Source organism: Globicephala melas, chromosome 3 (assembly GCF_963455315.2).
Source record: "Globicephala melas chromosome 3, mGloMel1.2, whole genome shotgun sequence".
NCBI lineage: Eukaryota > Metazoa > Chordata > Mammalia > Artiodactyla > Delphinidae > Globicephala > Globicephala melas.
This window is the reverse complement of record NC_083316.1, coordinates 41,000,875-41,018,929: the sequence shown is the minus strand read 5'-3', so window position 1 is coordinate 41,018,929 and position 18,055 is coordinate 41,000,875. Positions and strand designations below refer to the sequence as shown.

Below are 18,055 nucleotides of genomic sequence, written 5' to 3'. Positions count from 1 at the left end.
CTCTCCTTTACTAACATTTTAATATGGGATGAAATAAACTACATATTGTGTTGCCCTTTTCATTATCGTTTCATTGTACTGGATACATTAGAGAATGCAAAATAATTTTTTCATTGTTTGTGCCTTCAAGGAACTGAGGGGTCATACATATGAAAAAAATTAGAGAATAATTATCCCAAATCTGTGTTATTTTAGTAAAACTAGAAGATCCTAGTGAATCTGGGTGAAAATGGAGTTCACCTTAGACTTGTGGGGGTGCTTCATCCCCGATGAGTCTGGATATCTTAACCCATTCATTTATATAATAACTATTGATAATGTCTGTTTTAAAGAGAAAGTAATGGCTCACATAAATGAATTCATAATTGCCAAAAAGTAGAGGAAGCTCAAATGTCCATCAACTGATGAACCTGGAATAAACAAAATAGAGCCTATCCATAGAATATAACATTATTCAGCCATAAAAAGGAATGAAGTACTGGTACATGCTGCATATGGTGAACCTTGAAAACATTATGCTAAGTGAAAGAAAGCAGGCACGATTTAATTTAAAATGTGTAAGCGATCAGAATTGGCCTCCTATGTGGAGAGGTATGAGTGTTTACTCAAACTTGTAAATAGTATTAGACTATCTCAGAACTTGAGAGGCATTGAATATATAAATTTAATGGAAGAAATTTTTAAGTATTCTTACTAGAAGATAAATAATTCCTAACTACTTCAGGATGTTTTGATTCTTAAGACAGTCTAAGAAAGTTGAATATATTAAATTTATAAATGGAGTTTTGAAATGTTTAAAGTGGTTAACTTAATTAAGTTTTTAAATGGACCTAAATAATATTCAGCCCCCTGAATGTATTTGTTAAAACTTAACAGATGTATAAATAGAGTATTAGGATTTTTAAGTTGAATATAATAGTTAGAGGAAAAACTAGGTTTCAGATACTATACATTTAATAAATTGTATATCCCTTTTAAAACTGCAAAGTAACAATAACTGGCATTTCTGCGCACTAAAAGCCATCCTTAAGGACACCAAAACCCTCAAACTGACAGGTTACCCCGTACCCTGGAGTCCCTGTGGCCTTTAGGAAGTCTCCACATGAAAGAAACCCAGGCTGAACACAGAGAAGAAAGAAATAGGGCTTTGTTGAGAGATGTCCCTTCTGCCTGCTAGACCACAACTGAGAACATCTGAAATTATAAGTGGGGCCTGGCCAGGTTGAAAAGCCAACTTCTCTGTCCCCCTAAAGTGTGAGGTAGAGCGGAGAGGAAGAGGGCTGGCGAGCCAGGTCACACGGAGACCCCTGCAAAGGGCTTCTTGTGCCTCTGCTGGACAAAGCACGAAGCTGCAGGATGTGGTAGGCCAGGGCTTGGGAACTTTTTTTTCTCTAAGGGGCCGGATAGTAACTCTTCTAGGCTTTGCAGGACACGCTGTCTCTGTGGCAATGACTCAGTTTCGCCATTGTAGCATGAAAGCAGCCATAAATAAGTGAATAAGCATGACTAGGTTCCAATAAAACTTTATTTACGGGGAATTCATAGGGGCGTGGTGCGGAGGAGGGAACCAACAGCGGCTACTGTGACTAAGGTCACTTCGACTTTGCGAAGTTTCTTCTATAACATTAAGACTTCCCCTTGAGGTGATAGGAGGACATCTGCTGGGTCTTCAAAGATGTTGCTTTGCACCTGTGGACGGAGGCATCTGGGGTGGGAAGCAGGAGCTGGAGCCAGGGCCCATGTGCAGGCACCCCTGCAGGCTGCAGCGGGCCGGGTGGAATCACTGGAGTAGAGGAGGGTGCCAATGGGGAGACGGGGTCTATTTCACCGCCCCCTGAAAACAGGAAGCATCCATACCTAAGTCTGTGCTTTTCACAGTGATTGTCTGCGAAGCAAGATTTGGGGCTCAGAGAATGAACCCCCACACACACCCAGGTATATCAAAAAGAGAAAATAGGTGCATTGATCATTTGTTCTGTAATTCCAGATTAGCAAATGAAGCAAAAATAGGAGTGCTTTTCAGATCCTAAAGCTCACCAGCAAAGCAAATGGGGTCATTTTATTTGGCTCTTCTGGGGCAGGCTAAATCCTCCCGTGCGGTGGAAGCCTAGGTTTCTATATAATTATTGTCACAAAATATAGCGTTCTAGACACGTCAGAGGTTACTGCCTGGGCAGAAAGACTTCTAATAAGGGTGAGGCTCAATCCCAGGTCATAACCTGCAATCATTTGTCTGGTTTTTAATTATTCCAAGGTCAGACAGGCTGCCCTCCACTTAAGAAACAAGCTGTCTTATCAGAACTACACTTTTATATTACTACTTTTATATTGAAAGCAGGCGTCCATTATAAATACACATCCCAAAGTAATACTACGTATGGGTTAACATCAAGTTGCCATTTTCTGGTCCCTATTAGTACTCAGTGAAAAGGTAATATCTACTCTGTGTTGTCATGTCTTTGTAACTGTGGCAAATTGGGTTTACTTGTATTATTTACTTCTGCCTTTAATGACATATTTAGTACCTTTCTAAGGATTTCAAAATCCTGAAAGCAGTACAGTGAAAAGGGGAACAGCTGGTGCAGCTCTCTCTAGACTAACCTTTCTTTGAACAAGCTGCCGAAGAATCTTAATGGCGCCCAGCACTTCATCTCCGGACCCCGTCCTGGAGCCGTGGCATGGGCAAAGTTCTCTCTGACTTTGTTGAGGGTTACCAAGTGAAGCCTGTTCCATGAGCTTCTGCAGTGAAGACAGCTAAGCTCGAGGGTCCCTTTGCAAACATCCATACAAGATGCATATACTCAGTGATGTGCTGGTAAGCATTTAACAGCCAATTCTCTAGAAAGAAAAAGTCCTGGTTTGTTGCTCTTGCCTATTTCCACGGTGTAAATACTCCAAACCATGGCCAATTGCACGACCTGTATGATTTGACATGCTTGTGTCTGGAATTGGAAAGAGAAGGCACACAGTCAGTATTTCAATACAAAGGTTTTCCCACAGCGTGACATATAAATACGATAGGTGCATCTGCTGTAGTGACTACAGTAAGGAGCTAGGGTGTAACTGAGCAAGGACGGCTACAGTCATGGACAATATCGTGCAGAATTGCACAGTCCGGGCTTCCCTGGTGGCGCAGTGGTTGAGAGTCCGCCTGCCGATGCAGGGGACGCGGGTTCGTGCCCCGGTCTGGGAAGATCCCACATGCCGCGGAGTAGCTGGGCCCGTGAGCCATGGCCGCTGAGCCTGCGCGTCCGGAGCCAGTGCTGCGCAACGGGAGAGGCCACAGCAGTGAGAGGCTCGCGCACCGCAAAAAAAAAAAAAAAAAAAATTGCACAGTCCATTCAGGCTCAGTTAACATCCTCTTAATTGGAACCCTGGGGTAAATTTATCATCCAGACGGTACTTTTTTTTTTTTTTTAATTGAACTACAGTTGATTTACAATGTTGTGTTAGTTTCAGGTGTACAGCAAAGTGATTCAGTTATATCTATATATTCTTTTTCAAATTATTTTCCATTATAGGTTATTACAAGATATCAAATATAGTTCTCTGTGCTATACAGTAGGTCCTTATTGTCTATCTATTTTCTTCATAATAGTATGTATCTATTAATCCCAAACTTTTAATTTATCCCTCCCCCCCCGACCATACTTTTATCAAAGAGTTAAGAACCAATATGAACCTGTCCCCAAAGAACATTATTCATACAGTTCTTTAAAGAGTACAAACCATGCAATGGACACATTGCTATGACAAGGAAACCATAGTGAATCCACTGGGTTCAAGATAGTTAACCGAGTCGTGTTCTCTTGCATCATCCTCCAGCTTTCCCTTCTACCCATCAAATCCACAACTGCAATTTTTCCTGGCTTTCAGAATTTTGTTGACGATCCTCACCCTGTAGTCTCTGCCGTCTGTCTTATCTGTTGACCTGTCACTGTCAATTGGAAGGAGCCAAAGTTGTCAACCTAGACTCTGTGAGTCCTGATTCCTTCTCAAAAGATGAAGAAAGAAGGTGCCTTTATTCCTGAAGTTTTTTTTTCTAAACAATCTTCTACCAAGATACTTCTTATTCAAATTGACTTACATGATTTCAGAATTATTCTAAATAATAATATCCCTCTTCATGTGAATCAATTGCTTTTCCTACTTTCAGTTGAAGTATAGTCAGAGTGCTCTAAGTGAGTGAAAAAGCCTTTTGTAAACTGTACAGTACTGAACAGTCTTTCACAGCCACTAAAAAACCAGGAGCAGGGTGGGGACTTGTAATCTTAAAACACAAATGATGGGCTTCCCTCGTGGCGCAGTGGTTGAGAGTCCATCTGCCGATGCAGGGGACACGGGTTCGTGCCCCGGTCCGGGAAGATCCCACATGCCACGGAGCGGCTGGGCCCGTGAGCCATGGCCACTGAGCCAGCGCGTCCGGAGCCTGTGCTCCACAACGGGAGAGGCCACAACAGTGACAGACCCGCGTACTGCAGAAAAAAAAAAACACAAATGATGAGGAACGTCCCCTCATCCGGCTGTTGTTTCTGTTCTGTTTTGGTTTTACAGTATTCTCTCAAATCAGTGGAACCCCATGCACTGGCAAGGGGAGCGCTGGCACAGGTAGCTCATTAGAGCATGTTCACGAGGCTCATTCAAGGGGTAGTGTTTGAATGAATGAAGCTGTAGGAAGCCAGCTTTCAGGATGCAGATTTCCAAAACTGCTTATACTAATCCTCACTCCACCACAGCCACCCGCAAGCTTAAGAGAGGTCCGTTATAATCGGCTAGTTTTTTGCAGAGGGAATATACGTGTTGTGTGTAGATGGGGATCTGGGGAAGATGGGGGAGGAGAGAAGATATCCAGCTTCTATCTCTAGTGGTGAATGTATGCAAAAATAAGCTAATAGCCCCAGACAGGCTCAAGAGATACCTGCATCCACAGGGACAGGATCTGGACAGGTGGTATTCTGGACGTGTGAGGGGAGAGGGTGCTTTTAGTTATAGCAGTGACCGGTTGGTGCTAATGACATTGCATTCATTAGAACTAGAGGTGACATGTTCTAGGGTGCACAGCACAGTCCCGTGCATCCTAAAAAATTGTCACAAACCCCCTTTTTAATGTCTTGCCACACATTCATGTGGGTCAAAGCACTGTTTATAAATATCTGAGCTTACAAAGCAACTCTATGTAACATGAAAACACTAAGTAACCCCTTGTGGAGCATTCTATCACCCGCCTCCCCAAAAGTGTTTAAAGGAAAACGAGGCCAACTCTGGCCACACACTACTTACATGGTTTAATCACAAAAACAGAAAAAAACAAGCAGCTTATCGTCATAAATAAAATAAGATTTGCAGGTTTTTAAAAAGGAAAGACCTATCATTTCAGTTCAGAAACTATTTACGTGACTTCTAGAAATGTAGTCACAACAGGTTTGCAGGAATTAAAAATAAAATTTTTGAATGTTAAGTAAGGGCAAGATAGGAAAAACAGTGAGTATCATTACAACCCCATTAGGGGTCCTGTAAGTAGGAAAGAATTGTTTTGTTACTTCTCTACTCAAGGAAACATAAGGGACATCTCCTACCCAATGAGTGGGTCTCCTATGCTATGTAATGTCTCACAGGTTCAACAGCTGCTACAAACATTATCAGCAATGAGGTGGTGCCGATTTGTCTCTGTTATATTAGGACTTTACAGTAAATGCAACGTGTGGATAACAGTGCAGTAATTCAAATCACCCAGAAGTTTTGTGAGTGAAGAAAGGGCTCTGATGACATAGCTAAAATAGGTTGGCAACTTATAGTGGCTTTGTTTTCCTATTTCTAGGGCGGATCCATGGCCACTAACAAATGCCCACTCTCTGTGGCCATCCCGAAAATAGCTCGATGACCACACGTTGCCAGGCAGCTGTATTCTGAGGTCATTCCCCCAAGTGCCACCACCAGAGGCCAATGTGAAACAACCACCAGCTCCTAATTCCAGCAGTTTCCAGTTAGCCATGACATTTAAGTAGCTGATAAAGCAGTCAAAAGAGTTGGGTTCATTTCTCTTGAATCATTTTTAAAATGTTTATCTTGATAAGGAAATAACCTTTAAAAAATTATGTCGATCATAAAAAATAGATCCTTGCATCATGGGCAGTTTTTTTAAACCTTAAAAATAATAAGGTTATTATGTAAGCACATGTAAGCATATGATTTATGTTAGTCAAACTTAAACATCTTTCTTTAAAATTATACATTGGCATACAGAAAGACAGAGAAAGCAATCATGGACAAGTCAAGTGTGACAGTGGGTCATTTTTATTGTAGTAATTGAGGGGAGGCGGTAAAATGTGAACTTCAGGTTAATATAAGAAAACAAAATAAAAAATGTTATCCTAAAGAAAAAAGTTCAAGGCAGAACATTAAGTCTTCATCTTCTCCTCTCTTGTATTGTACTCTTTGGCTTCAGAAACATAAACCTCTGGGTAATGAAAATCTCTGTTCTTGCGGCAAACATAGTCACTTACTGTACTTGAGTATCATTGGAATGCCAAACTTGTTTTTAAAATGATATTATAAAGGTAGAGTGGTGGGGAATCATTTGGATACCAGTAGGGTGAATATGGCAGAATTAGGTACCCACTTAGGTTACAGATGTGAAAATCTCAGGTTACCCAGCCGTATTTGCCAGCTTAACACCAATAGGCTCCTTCATCTGGTGACCACCCTGTAATTGAAGCTTCCATTTCCTTCTCATGTTTAATATTCATCAGGAGCAACTTCTGAAACATAACTACCTTTGGACATCTTTATTATCTTCCAAGTGTGCCTACGTCATAGACTATATTTTCAGTTGCCTAGTAACCAACCTGATGAGTGGCTAAAATCCTTACTGTGCTTTTGTGACTAATCCATATTGCAAAATATCACAAGTTATGATATTTTGTGATTATTTACATCTAACGTTGTTTTTAAATTAGCTGTCAATTTGCTACTAGTATGAATTCTGTGAATTTTTAAGTAAACCATTCGGAGGAAGTAGTGTTAGTAATATGCACTTACTGTGTTAGTCTTTATTTTAATAGTATTGGATTTCTTGCCACTAGTCCTCTTCCCAGGTATTAGCAATACTTAAAATGCTGTCCTTTTAAATTCGAGGTTATAAAATGTGACAAGGGTACAAATTCCTTCGTGTACCAGATTTGCATGTGACATGCTGTCCACTCTTGATGGGAGGCATCATTGATCAAATACCAGACTGTTTGGTAAGCACAGGCTTCCCCAATTTTGCACTTAGTGGCGTGATCTGAAACCTGTCTTTGTGGCAGAATCAAGGAGACTAGCATCTCGGATTTTAAACTCTTTAGAGCAGCCACCTCCTCCTTCTAGCTGTAGATTTAAACATGATCCCCACCTGTTGCTCCTACCAGCTCTTCTCTCTCCCTGCTGGCCCACAGCTCCCTCGGTCCACTGACTGGCAGCCCCTCTCTTGGCGCGGCAAGGTTGGTCCTTGGTGCTGGTCGTTGCACAAGCAATTTCATATATATATATTTTTTTGACTCATCAATTCTTCATTAATTCTTTTTTAATTTTTGAATTTTATTTTATTTTATTTTTTATACAGCAGGTCCTTATTAGTTATCAATTTTATACACATCAGTGTATACATGTCAAACCCAATCGCATAATTCATCACACCACCACCCCCTCCCCCCCCGCGGCTTTCCCCACTTGGTGTCCATACATTTGTTCTCTACATCTGTGTCTCAATTTCTGCCCTGCAAACCGGTTCATCTGTACCATTTTTCTAGGTTCCACATGTATGCGTTAATATACGATATTTGTTTTTCGCTTTCTGACTTACTTCACTCTGTATGACAGTCTATAGATCCATCCACATCTCTACAAATGACCCAGTTTTGTTCCTTTTTATAGCTGAGTAATATTCCATTGTATATATGTAACACATCTTCTTTATCCATTTGTCTGTTGATGGGCATCTAGGTTGCTTCCATGACCTAGCTATTGTAAATAGTGCTGCAGTGAACATTAGGGTGCATATGTCTTATTAAATTATGGTTTTCTCTGGGTATATGCCCAGTAGTGGGATTGCTGGATCATATGGAAATTCCATTTTTAGTTTTCTAAGGAACCTCCATACTGTTCTCCATAGTGGCTGTATCAATTTACATTCCCATCAACAATGCAAGAGGGTTCCCTTTTCTCCACACCTTCTCCAGCATTTGTTGTTTGTAGATTTTCTGATGATGCCTATTCTAACTGGTGTCAGGTGATACCTCATTGTAGTTTTGATTTGCATTTCTCTAATAATTAGTGATGTTGAGCAGCTTTTCGTGTGCTTCTTCGCCATTGGTATGTCTTCTTTGGAGAAATGTCTACGTAGGTCTTCTACCCATTTTTGGACTGGGTTGTTTGTTTTTTTAATATTGAGCTGCATGAGCTGTTTATATATTTTGGAGATTAATCCTTTGTCCGTTGATTCGTTTGCAAATATTTTCTCCCATTCTGCGGGTTGTCTTTTTGTCTTGTTTATGGTTTCCTTTGCTGTACAAAAGCTTTGAAGATTCACTAGGTCCCATTTGTTTATTTTTGTTTTTATTTCCATTACTATAGGAGGTGGATCAAAAAAGATCTTGCTGTGATTTATGTCAAAGAGTGTTCTTCCTGTGTTTTCCTCTAAGAGTTTTATAGTGTCCGGTCTTACATTTAGGTATCTAATCCATTATGAGTTTATTTTTGTGTATGGTGTTAGGGAGTGTTCTAATTTCATTCTTTTACATGTAGCTGTACAATTTGCCCAGCACCACATATTGAAGAGACTGTCTTTTCTCCTTTGTGTATCTTTTCCTCCTTTGTCATAAATTAGTTGACCATACATGCGTGGGTTTATCTCTGGGCTTTCTATCTTGTTCCATTGATCTATGTTTCTGTTTTTGTGCCAGTACCATATTGTCTTGATTACTGTAGCTTTCTCGTATAATCTGAAGTTAGGGAGTCTGATTCCTCCAGCTCCGTATCTTTCCCTCAAGACTGCTTTGGCTATTCAGGGTCTTTTGTGTCTCCATACAAATTTTAAAATTTTTTGTTCTAGTTCCATAAAACATGCCATTGGTAACTTGATAAGGATTACACTGAAGCTGTAGATTACTTTGGGTATTATAGTCATTTTCACAATGTTGATTCTTCCAATCCAAGAACATGGTATATCTCTCCATGTGTTGGTATCATCTTTAATTTCTTTCATCAGTGTCTTATAGTTTTCTACATACAGGTCTTTTGTCTCCCCAGGTAGGTTTATTCCTAGGTATTTTATTCTTTTTGTTGGAGTGGTAAATGAGAGTGTTTCCTTAATCTTTCTTTCAGATTTTTCATCGTTAGTGTATAGGAATGCAAGAGATTTCTGTGTATTAATTTTGTATCCTGCAACATTACCAAATTCATTGATTAGCTCTAGTAGTTTTCTGGTGGCATCTTTAGGATTCTCTATGTATAGTATCATGTCATCTGCAAACAGTGACAGTTTTACTTCTTCTTTTCCAATTTGTATTCCTTTTATTTCTTTTTCTTCTCTGATTGCCATGGCTAGGACTTGCAAAACTGTGTTGAATAATAGTGGTGAGAGTGGACATCCTTGTCTTGTTCCTGATCTTAGAGGAAATGCTTTCAGTTTTTCACCATTGAGAATGGTGTTTGCTGTGGGTTTGTCATATATGGCCTTTATCATGTTGAGGTAGGTCCCCTCTATGCCCATTTTCTGGAGAGTTTTTATCATAAATGGGTGTTGAATTTTGTCAAAAACTTTTTCTGCATCTATTGAGATGATCATATGGTTATTATTCTTCAGTTTGTTAATATGGTTTATCACATTGATTGATTTACGTATATTGAAGAATCCTTGCATCCCTGGGATAAATCCCACTTGATCATGGTGGATGATCCTTTTAATGTGTTGTTGGATTCTGTTTGCTAGTATTTTGTTCAGGATTTTTGCATCTATATTCATCAGTGATTTTGGTAATTTTCTTTTTGTAGTATCTGTGTCTTGTTTTGATATCAGGGTGATGTTGGCCTCATAGAATGAGTTTGGGCGTGTTCCTTCCTCTGCAATTTTTTGGAAGTATGAGAAGTGTGGGTGTTAGCTCTTCTCTAAATGTTTGATAGAATTCACGTGTCTAGCCATCTGGGCCTGGACTTTTGTTTGTTGGAAGATTTTTAATCACAGTTTCAAATTCATTACTTGTTATAAGTCTGTTCATATTTTCTATTTCTTCCTGGTTCAGTCTTGAAAGGTTATACCTCTCTAAGAATTTGTCCATTTCTTCCACGTTGTCCATTTTATTGGCATAGAGTTGCTTGTAGTAGTCTCTTAGGATGCTTTGTATTTCTGCAGTGTCTGTTGTAACTTCTCCTTTTTGATTTCTAATTTTATTGATTTCAGTCGTCTCCCTTTTATCTTGCTGAGTCTGGCTAATGGTTTCTCAATTTTGTTTATCTTCTCAAAGAACCAGCTTTTAGTTTTATTGATCTTTGCTATTGTTTTCTTTGTTTCTATTTCATTTATTTCTGCTCTGATCTTTATGATTTCTTTCCTTCTACCAACTTTGGGTTCTGTTTGTTGTTCTTTCTGTAGTTCCTTTAAGTGTAAGATTAGATTGTTTATTTGAGATTTTTCTTGTTTCTTGAGGTAGGCTTGTATAGCTATAAACTTCCCTCTTAGAACTGCTTTTGCTGCATCTCATAGGTTTTGGATCATCATGTTTTCATTGTCATTTGTCTCTAGGTATTTTTTGATTTCCTCTTTGATTTCTTCAGTGATCTCTCAGTTATTTAGTAACGTATTGTTTAGCCTCCATGTGTTTGTGTTTTTTACATTTTTTTCCCTGTAATTCATTTCAAATCTCATAGCGTTGTGGTCAGAAAAGATGCTTGATATGATTTCAGTTTTCTTAAATTTACTGAGGCTTGATTTGTGACCCAAGATGTGATCTATCCTGGAGAATGTTCCATGCTCACTTGAGAAGAAAGTGTAATCTGCTGTTTTTGGATGGAATGTCCTATAAATATCAATTAAATCTATCTGGTCTATTGTCTATTTAAAGCTTCTGTTTCCTTATTTATTTTCATTTTGGATGATCTGTCCATTGGTGTAAGTGAGGTGTTAAAGTCCCCCACTATTATTGTGTTAGTGTCAATTACCCCTTTTATAGCTGTTAGCAGTTGCCTTATGTATTGAGGTGCTCCTATGTTGGGTGCATATATATTTACAATTGTTATATCTTCTTCTTGGATTGATCCCTTGATCATTATATAGTGTCCTTCCTTGTCTCTTGTAACATTCTTTTATTTTAAAGTCTATTTTATCTGATATGAGTATTGCTACTCCAGCTTTCTTTTGATTTCCATTTTCATGGAATATCTTTTTCCATCCCCTCACTTTCTGTGTGTATGTGTCCCTAGGTCTGAAGTGGGTCTCTTGTAGACAGCATATATATGGGTCTTGTTTTGGTGCCCATTCAGTGAGCCTGTGTCTTTTGGTTGGAGCATTTAATCCATTCACATTTAAGGTAATTATCGATATGTATGTTACTATGACCATTTTCTTAATTGTTTTGGTTTTGTTTTTGTAGGTCCTTTTCTTCTCTTGTGTTTCCCACTTAGAGAAGTTCCTTTAGCATTTGTTGTAGACCTGGTTTGGTGGTGCTGAATTCTCTTCACTTTTGCTTGTCTGTAAAGCTTTTGATTTCTCCATCAAATCTGAATGAGATCCTTGCTGGATAGCATAATCTTTTTTGTAGGTTCTTCCCTTTCATCACTTTAAGTATATCATGCCACTCCCTTCTGGCTTGTAAAGTTTCTGCTGAGAAATCAGCTTTTAACCTTATGGGAGTTCCCTTGTATGTTATTTGTCATTTTTCCCTTGCTGCTTTCAATAATTTCTTTGTCTTTAATTTTTGCAAGTTTGATTACTATTTGTCTCAGCATGTTTCTCTTTGGGTTTATCCTGTATGGGACCCTCTGCGCTTCCTGGACTTGGGTGGCTATTTCCTTTCCCGTGTTAGGGAAGTTTTCAACTATAATCTCCTCAAATATTTTCTTGTGTCCTTTCTCTCTCTTTTCTCCTTCTGGGACGCCTGTAATGAGAATGTTGTTGCATTTAATGTTGTCCCAGAGGTCTCTTAGGCTGTCTTCATTTCTTTTCATTCTTTTTCTTTATTCTGTTCCACAGCAGTGAATTCCACCACTCTGTCTTCCAGGTCACTTATCTGTTCTTCTGCCTCAGTTATTCTGCTATTGATTCCTTCTAGTTTAGTTTTCATTTCAGTTATTGCATTGTTCATCTCTGTTTGTTTGTTCTTTAATTCTTCTAGGTCTTTGTTAAACATTTCTTGCGTTTTCTCGACCTTTGCCTCCATTCTTTTTCAGAGGTCCTGGATCATCTTCACTATCATTATTCTGAATTCTTTTTCTGGAAGGTTGCCTATCTCCAGTTCATTTAGTTGTTTTTCTGGGGTTTTATCTTGTTCCTTCATCTGGTCCATAGCCCTCTGCCTTTTCATCTTGTCTGTCTTTCTGTGAATGTGGTTTTTGTTCCACAGCCTGCAGGGTTGTAGTTCTTCTTGCTTCTGCTCCCTGCCCTCTGGTGGATGAGGCTATCTAAGAGGCTTGTGCAAGTTTCCTGATGGGAGGGAGTGGTGGTGGGTAGAGCTGACTCTGGTGGGCGGAGCTCAGTAAAACTTTAATCCGCTTGACTGCTGATGGGTTTGTCTGAGTTCCCTCCCTGTTGGTTGTTTGGCCTGAGGCAACCCAACACTGGAGCCTACCTGGGCTCTTTGGTGGGGCTTATGGCGGACTCTGGGAGGGCTCACGCCAAGGAGTACTTCCAAGAACTTCTGCTCCCAGTGTCCTTGTCCCCATGGTGAGCCACAGCCACTGCCCACCTCTGCAGGAGACCCTCCAACACTAGCAGGTAGGTCTGATTCAGTCTCCCCTGGTGTCACTGCTCCTTCCCCTGTGTCCCGATGCACACACTATTTTGTGTGTGCCCTCCAAGAGTGGAGTCTCTGTTTCCCTCAGTCCTGTCAAAGTCCTGCAATCAAATCCCGCTAGCCTTCAAAGTCTGATTCTCTAGGAATTCCTCCTCCTGTTTCCGGACCCCCAGGTTGGGGACCTGACGTGCGGCTCAGAACCTTCACTCCAGTGGGTGGACTTCTGTGGTCTAAGTGTTCTCCAGTCTGCGAGTCACCCACCCAGCAGTTATGGGATTTGACTTTACTGTGATTGCACCCCTCCTACCATCTCATTGTGGCTTCTCCTTTGTCTTTGGATGTGGGGTGTCTTTTTTGGTGAGTTCCAGTGTCTTCCTGTCAATGATTGTCCAGTAGCTAGTTGTGATTCTGCTGTTCTCACAAGAGGGAGTGAGAGCACGTCCTTCTACTCCACCGTCTTGGTTCCTAATCTCATATTCTTTTTGAAGTAAGTCATTTTCAGAGCCCTGAAGAAAAGAAACTAAGAGAATGGAGTCTACATTTTCCATAAGAGGGAATCCTCTTAACAACATGATTTGTAAAATACCTTGGCCAAAAATTGTCTTGAAATTGTGGACCCATTTTCTGGTCTGTAGGTGAGCTTTCCATTACTCTTCAGAATCAGAATTAATGAGAGTCCTTCCATTCTCAAGGGCTTCTTTTGTTTTTCAGGAGTGGTATTTATTATGAATTTGCAGACATCTTTAGGAGTACTTCTGGGACACACTTGAACTGTAAAATGTTAGCATATTTGTGGTTCCTAAATTACCATAAAAACTTAGTGTTATTTATATCTTCTTACTCACATTAAAAATGTACGCACATATTAATACCACTTTGAATGGTGTGTCTCTGCTGTTAACAGTAGTCTGGTGCTTGTGATGAGAAAAGCAAAATGAAACCACATTTGGAAGTGGCATCAGATTGGGACACCTTTTTTTTCTGGGTCAGGTATTGACTAAGGTAAGGCCTGGGGATTCTCCATGGCACATGAGATTTAACACAGTTCATTGACCAAGAATGTCTTTGAACAATGCCTCTTCTGATGTTGCCACTCACTGTATTTGATGTTATGTAAACCCTGCTGGGCTATAAATACAATGTCCTTTTCTTGTGTGATGTAGTGTGTGTTTGTGTGTGTGTATGTGTGTGTGTGTGTGTTTGTAACTTCGTGAACTTTGTACTTTATCATACCCTTTGAGAGAAAATCAATACTTCTGAAAGCCATAATAATTTGATATTTATTCACAGTCAGGAGTTGGTAATCCTGGATGTTATTAGTCAGTATCCTAGCCTCGTACACAGTAAGGGTGACTTGTGACCTGTTATTAATGAAACAGATTTTTCAGATAGCAACTGCTCCACCTTACATACCAGTTATAAGGTCTTGATTTTCCCCTCCCTGAAAATTCAGGACTGGGAGAAAAAAAAAAGCTAGGAGACTTTATGTATGTACGTGTATTTATATAAGTTTATATATGCAGATACATACACTCGGTTTCTATCCTCTTTCTTAGAAAACCACCTTCCCAGGTCTCAGAAATACATGCCAGAGACATGTATTTAAATGAGAGAAAGGATTATTTAAATTATTTTTGTTGTTGTTGTGTGTGTATTTGATGGTCAAAATAATTGTCTTGTGTAATCAGTAGTGTACATGTTATTGGCCGTCACCAATTTAATAAGTTAACAAGGTAATGTAGTGAAAGCTACTCTGCTAGAGTTATTTTGGTTGAATTGCAACTTTTTGGGGTCTGCAGTGTATTTTTGCTCCGTGCCATAGTACATATAATTCTTTCTTAGACTTCGTCAGACCTCCCATGCCGTTAAGTGAATGGATGGAATGGTAGCTTGCAAGGGGGTCATTCACCCCTAAAAAAAACACTCCTGGGTCACAACATATAACCCACATTATAACCACAGCTGTGGATGGGATTCTAGCAGGTCCGGGCCATCATGGTTCCTATAACTTCTTAAAATCCCCCTACTTCATTACTCACAAAATTTCGGTATGAGAAAGATTCCGAGATGATTAATAACATATTTCTCTCCCCCCCTCCCCAATTAAGGTCAAAAAATATTTTGAACTTGAACCACTTGCACGTGGAAAACGCTGGATTCTGCAGCCCTGCTCGCTGGATGACATGGACGCACTGAAAGACAGCTTCTCTCAGCTGATAAATTTGTTAGAAGAAAAAGACCATGAAGCTGTAAGAATGTGAAATTTGGTGAAGAAAATGGGTTCCCACAAGGCCTTGAACCTATCATGTTAGTTTCTCCGTTTAATTTTATTTTGGTATCAAGACTTTAATGGCTTCAGTATCTGTTTTCTTCCAGTTATCTCAGACTCTCATCTCTCTATTAAAGTGAATATTCTGTAAATCAGGTGAACTATCATCGGCATTACCGTCAAGTATACACTACTGAGAGAGAATTTATTCTCTGTTTACCACTAATTATCTTCACCGCATGTCTCTTCCTTCTGTTGTTCTAAGCGTCTCTTCTCTAGTGTGTGCTAAAATGGATGGAATTCGTGGCTCCCAGAAATCAAATCCCTTATGGAAGACTCAGGGAGACCGAGAACCTCGGCTCATTTACCCTGGGTTTGGGGTGGAGTACTGTGTGACTAGGGCTCCCCCATAATATGGGTATCATTTTCAAGATCTCTTGGGGGTTTTATCTTATCTTATTTTTAAGTTTTCTGTATACTGGCCTTACAGCGTATAGGAGAAAAATGAGCACCAAAAACTTCAATTAATCACCTTACCAGAAACGAGTATCCTGCCATAGTAAAATTGACTTGGAAGAACTTAGACAAGTTGCCTACTCTTTTTTTTTTTTTAATTACATCTGAACTCTCCCTCAATCCGCTCTTTTAAGAGCAAAGACATTGTTTCTGTTTTCAAGAAGAGTTAGAGGAGATTTAGGCACAATGCATGCATCGCTGATTACTATTCCATCAAGTCCTCAAATATTTTTTTAATGGAAAAATTACCCAATGTAAAGTCGAGCTGCAGTGTAACATGTTTCTAAAAATCTTTTTCTAAAAATCTTACGTCTGATTGAAATAGAGAAAATAATTTTTAAAATAAGAGATAAAAAATTTTTTAAACAGCCAAATGAAGTATAGTTTATACTGGCTAGGGCTTAAGCTGGCGTGGATTTGACAAAGATAATAAAGGCAGAATCATCTGTGTATTCATTCAGTAAGTGCTAATGTAGTTTAATGGAGTCTGTTAATGTCCCATCCAGTAATTTAAGGTCTATCAGTATTTCTCTTATAAACCTCTATTTTCAGGGGTTTCAGTATGCCCTTAAAAATGTGCTGGGACTGCAGCAAATAAATAATTTTAAGGCCTAGATTCAGTCTTTGGAACTAATTTTTTTTCATTTAGTTTAAATGATAAAATTATACAGATAAATGTACAGGTTTACTAAGTTTTGGCACCTTGGACCTTTTCTAAATCAGGAATAATCTATGGATATTGAGGTTAATGGATGAAATACTCTTTGGCACATTTTGCAGATTTGGGGCCACTTAAAATACCAAGTGACCAAATGATAGAAGACTGCTGCCTTCACCTGAGCAATAAAAACATGTTTGCAATTTTTAGGTAGCATCGACTGATTCCCAAATACCACACTCACACTGTATTACAGGGTGATGTAATACCTTGTAATTCTCCAGAAGGTATATGTCATTCAAATTTTGCTTTTGTGGTTTGATCTTGTAGGTGGATTTTAATGAAATCATTACCTTTGAAACATCGAACACTTCTTTTAACCTTTTTTTTTTAATGGAGTGGATCAAAAAAGATTCACATTCAAATTTTATCTACGGCATCCTTGAATATTATCAACCTTATATAATCCGTGAGCAGCACAAAACTTTTATTCCGATGACCACTTACAAAAGTCCTGCTTTTATTTCGTCCTGTTGTGCTCATCTTCTATGAAACATAAATGATTATTAGGCATTACTTTCTCTGCAAGTTCATTAAATGTAGAATGTTATCTTTTTAAGATACCGTGGCTGAGTGCTCGTAAGACATCTGTTAAATGACTTCCCGTTGTCTGCGTGTGTGTTCATGTGTGCTCCAGGGATGGGCTTCTTCTCAGACCCACGACTGTCTGCAGTGTCTCAGCCGTCAGAATGAAAACATTATCAATCAGTACCCAACAACAGCTGTTTTTGACAAGTTTCTGTCTGACGCCTAATGCTTTACAACTGTCAATAAGGCTCCTTCTTTGTCTAGCAGTTCAGAGCTCGCAGTCTTGCTGCTTCCGTGCGGCATCCTGTCCTTGTAACCCTAGAATTTGCCGTGTTTGGGAAATCCACGTAGGGGGAGGGGAGAGGGCTTGGACGGACATGGGTGGGTGGGTGGTGGGTGAACGTGTCTGTCGTATTCCTACTTGTAAAATGCCACAGGTGTCTTAGTTTGCATATTCAAATATTATATAGGAAAAACAGTCTGTTATGTATTTCTTCACTTAGCTTCTCGTTATATTTATGGAAGTTATCAGTTTTTGTACCTTCTTAGCTCAAGCAGTTGCCTTTTTGTAATGGCAATTAATTTATATGACAGAACTTTGTATCTCCTGTAGTTTACAGTATCAGTTGCTAATTAACTGCCATATTGCCCTGTCTTTCTATTAAAAAATTCTGTATCTGTACTTAGAGGTTAACAGATTCATGTGGACAATGGCCAGGCAAGAAGAACTCGTATTGTCCATGATTTATATATGATTTCCACTATCTTCAAATGAAAATAAACGCTGAGTAGAATTGATGTTTTCAGACTGACTCCTTCCAGCTTTAGCATTTGGGAGTCCCAGATTTCTGTTTACATTTGTGTTGCCTGTTTAAGTCTTCAAAATAAGTTCTGCTGCTCTTGGGTCAAAACAAATGATTAATTCACATTTCCTTTGAAGCCACTGTGAAAACCTTAAGAGACAAAAAAAAAAAGAAGAAAAGCGCAAGTGTCTTTTCCAGTTGGTTTGTCTTCAGCAGCAATTTACTTTCACTGGAGCTA

At 39.3% G+C, this 18,055-nt stretch overlaps 1 protein-coding gene across 4 annotated transcripts in view; it reads left to right on the top strand.

Moving 5' to 3' along the window:
* ARL15 (ARF like GTPase 15) overlaps positions 1–17,812 on the top strand; it is a 416,463-nt gene extending 398,651 nt beyond the window's left edge. For all 4 annotated transcript variants that reach the window (XM_060295769.1, XM_060295767.1, XM_060295768.1 and 1 more), the window contains one exon: positions 15,092–17,812. In XM_060295769.1, coding sequence (XP_060151752.1) covers positions 15,092–15,244 — 153 coding nt within the window. In that variant the 3' untranslated portion in view covers positions 15,245–17,812. The remainder of the gene's footprint in view (positions 1–15,091) is intronic.
* The last annotated feature ends 243 nt before the right edge of the window (positions 17,813–18,055 follow it).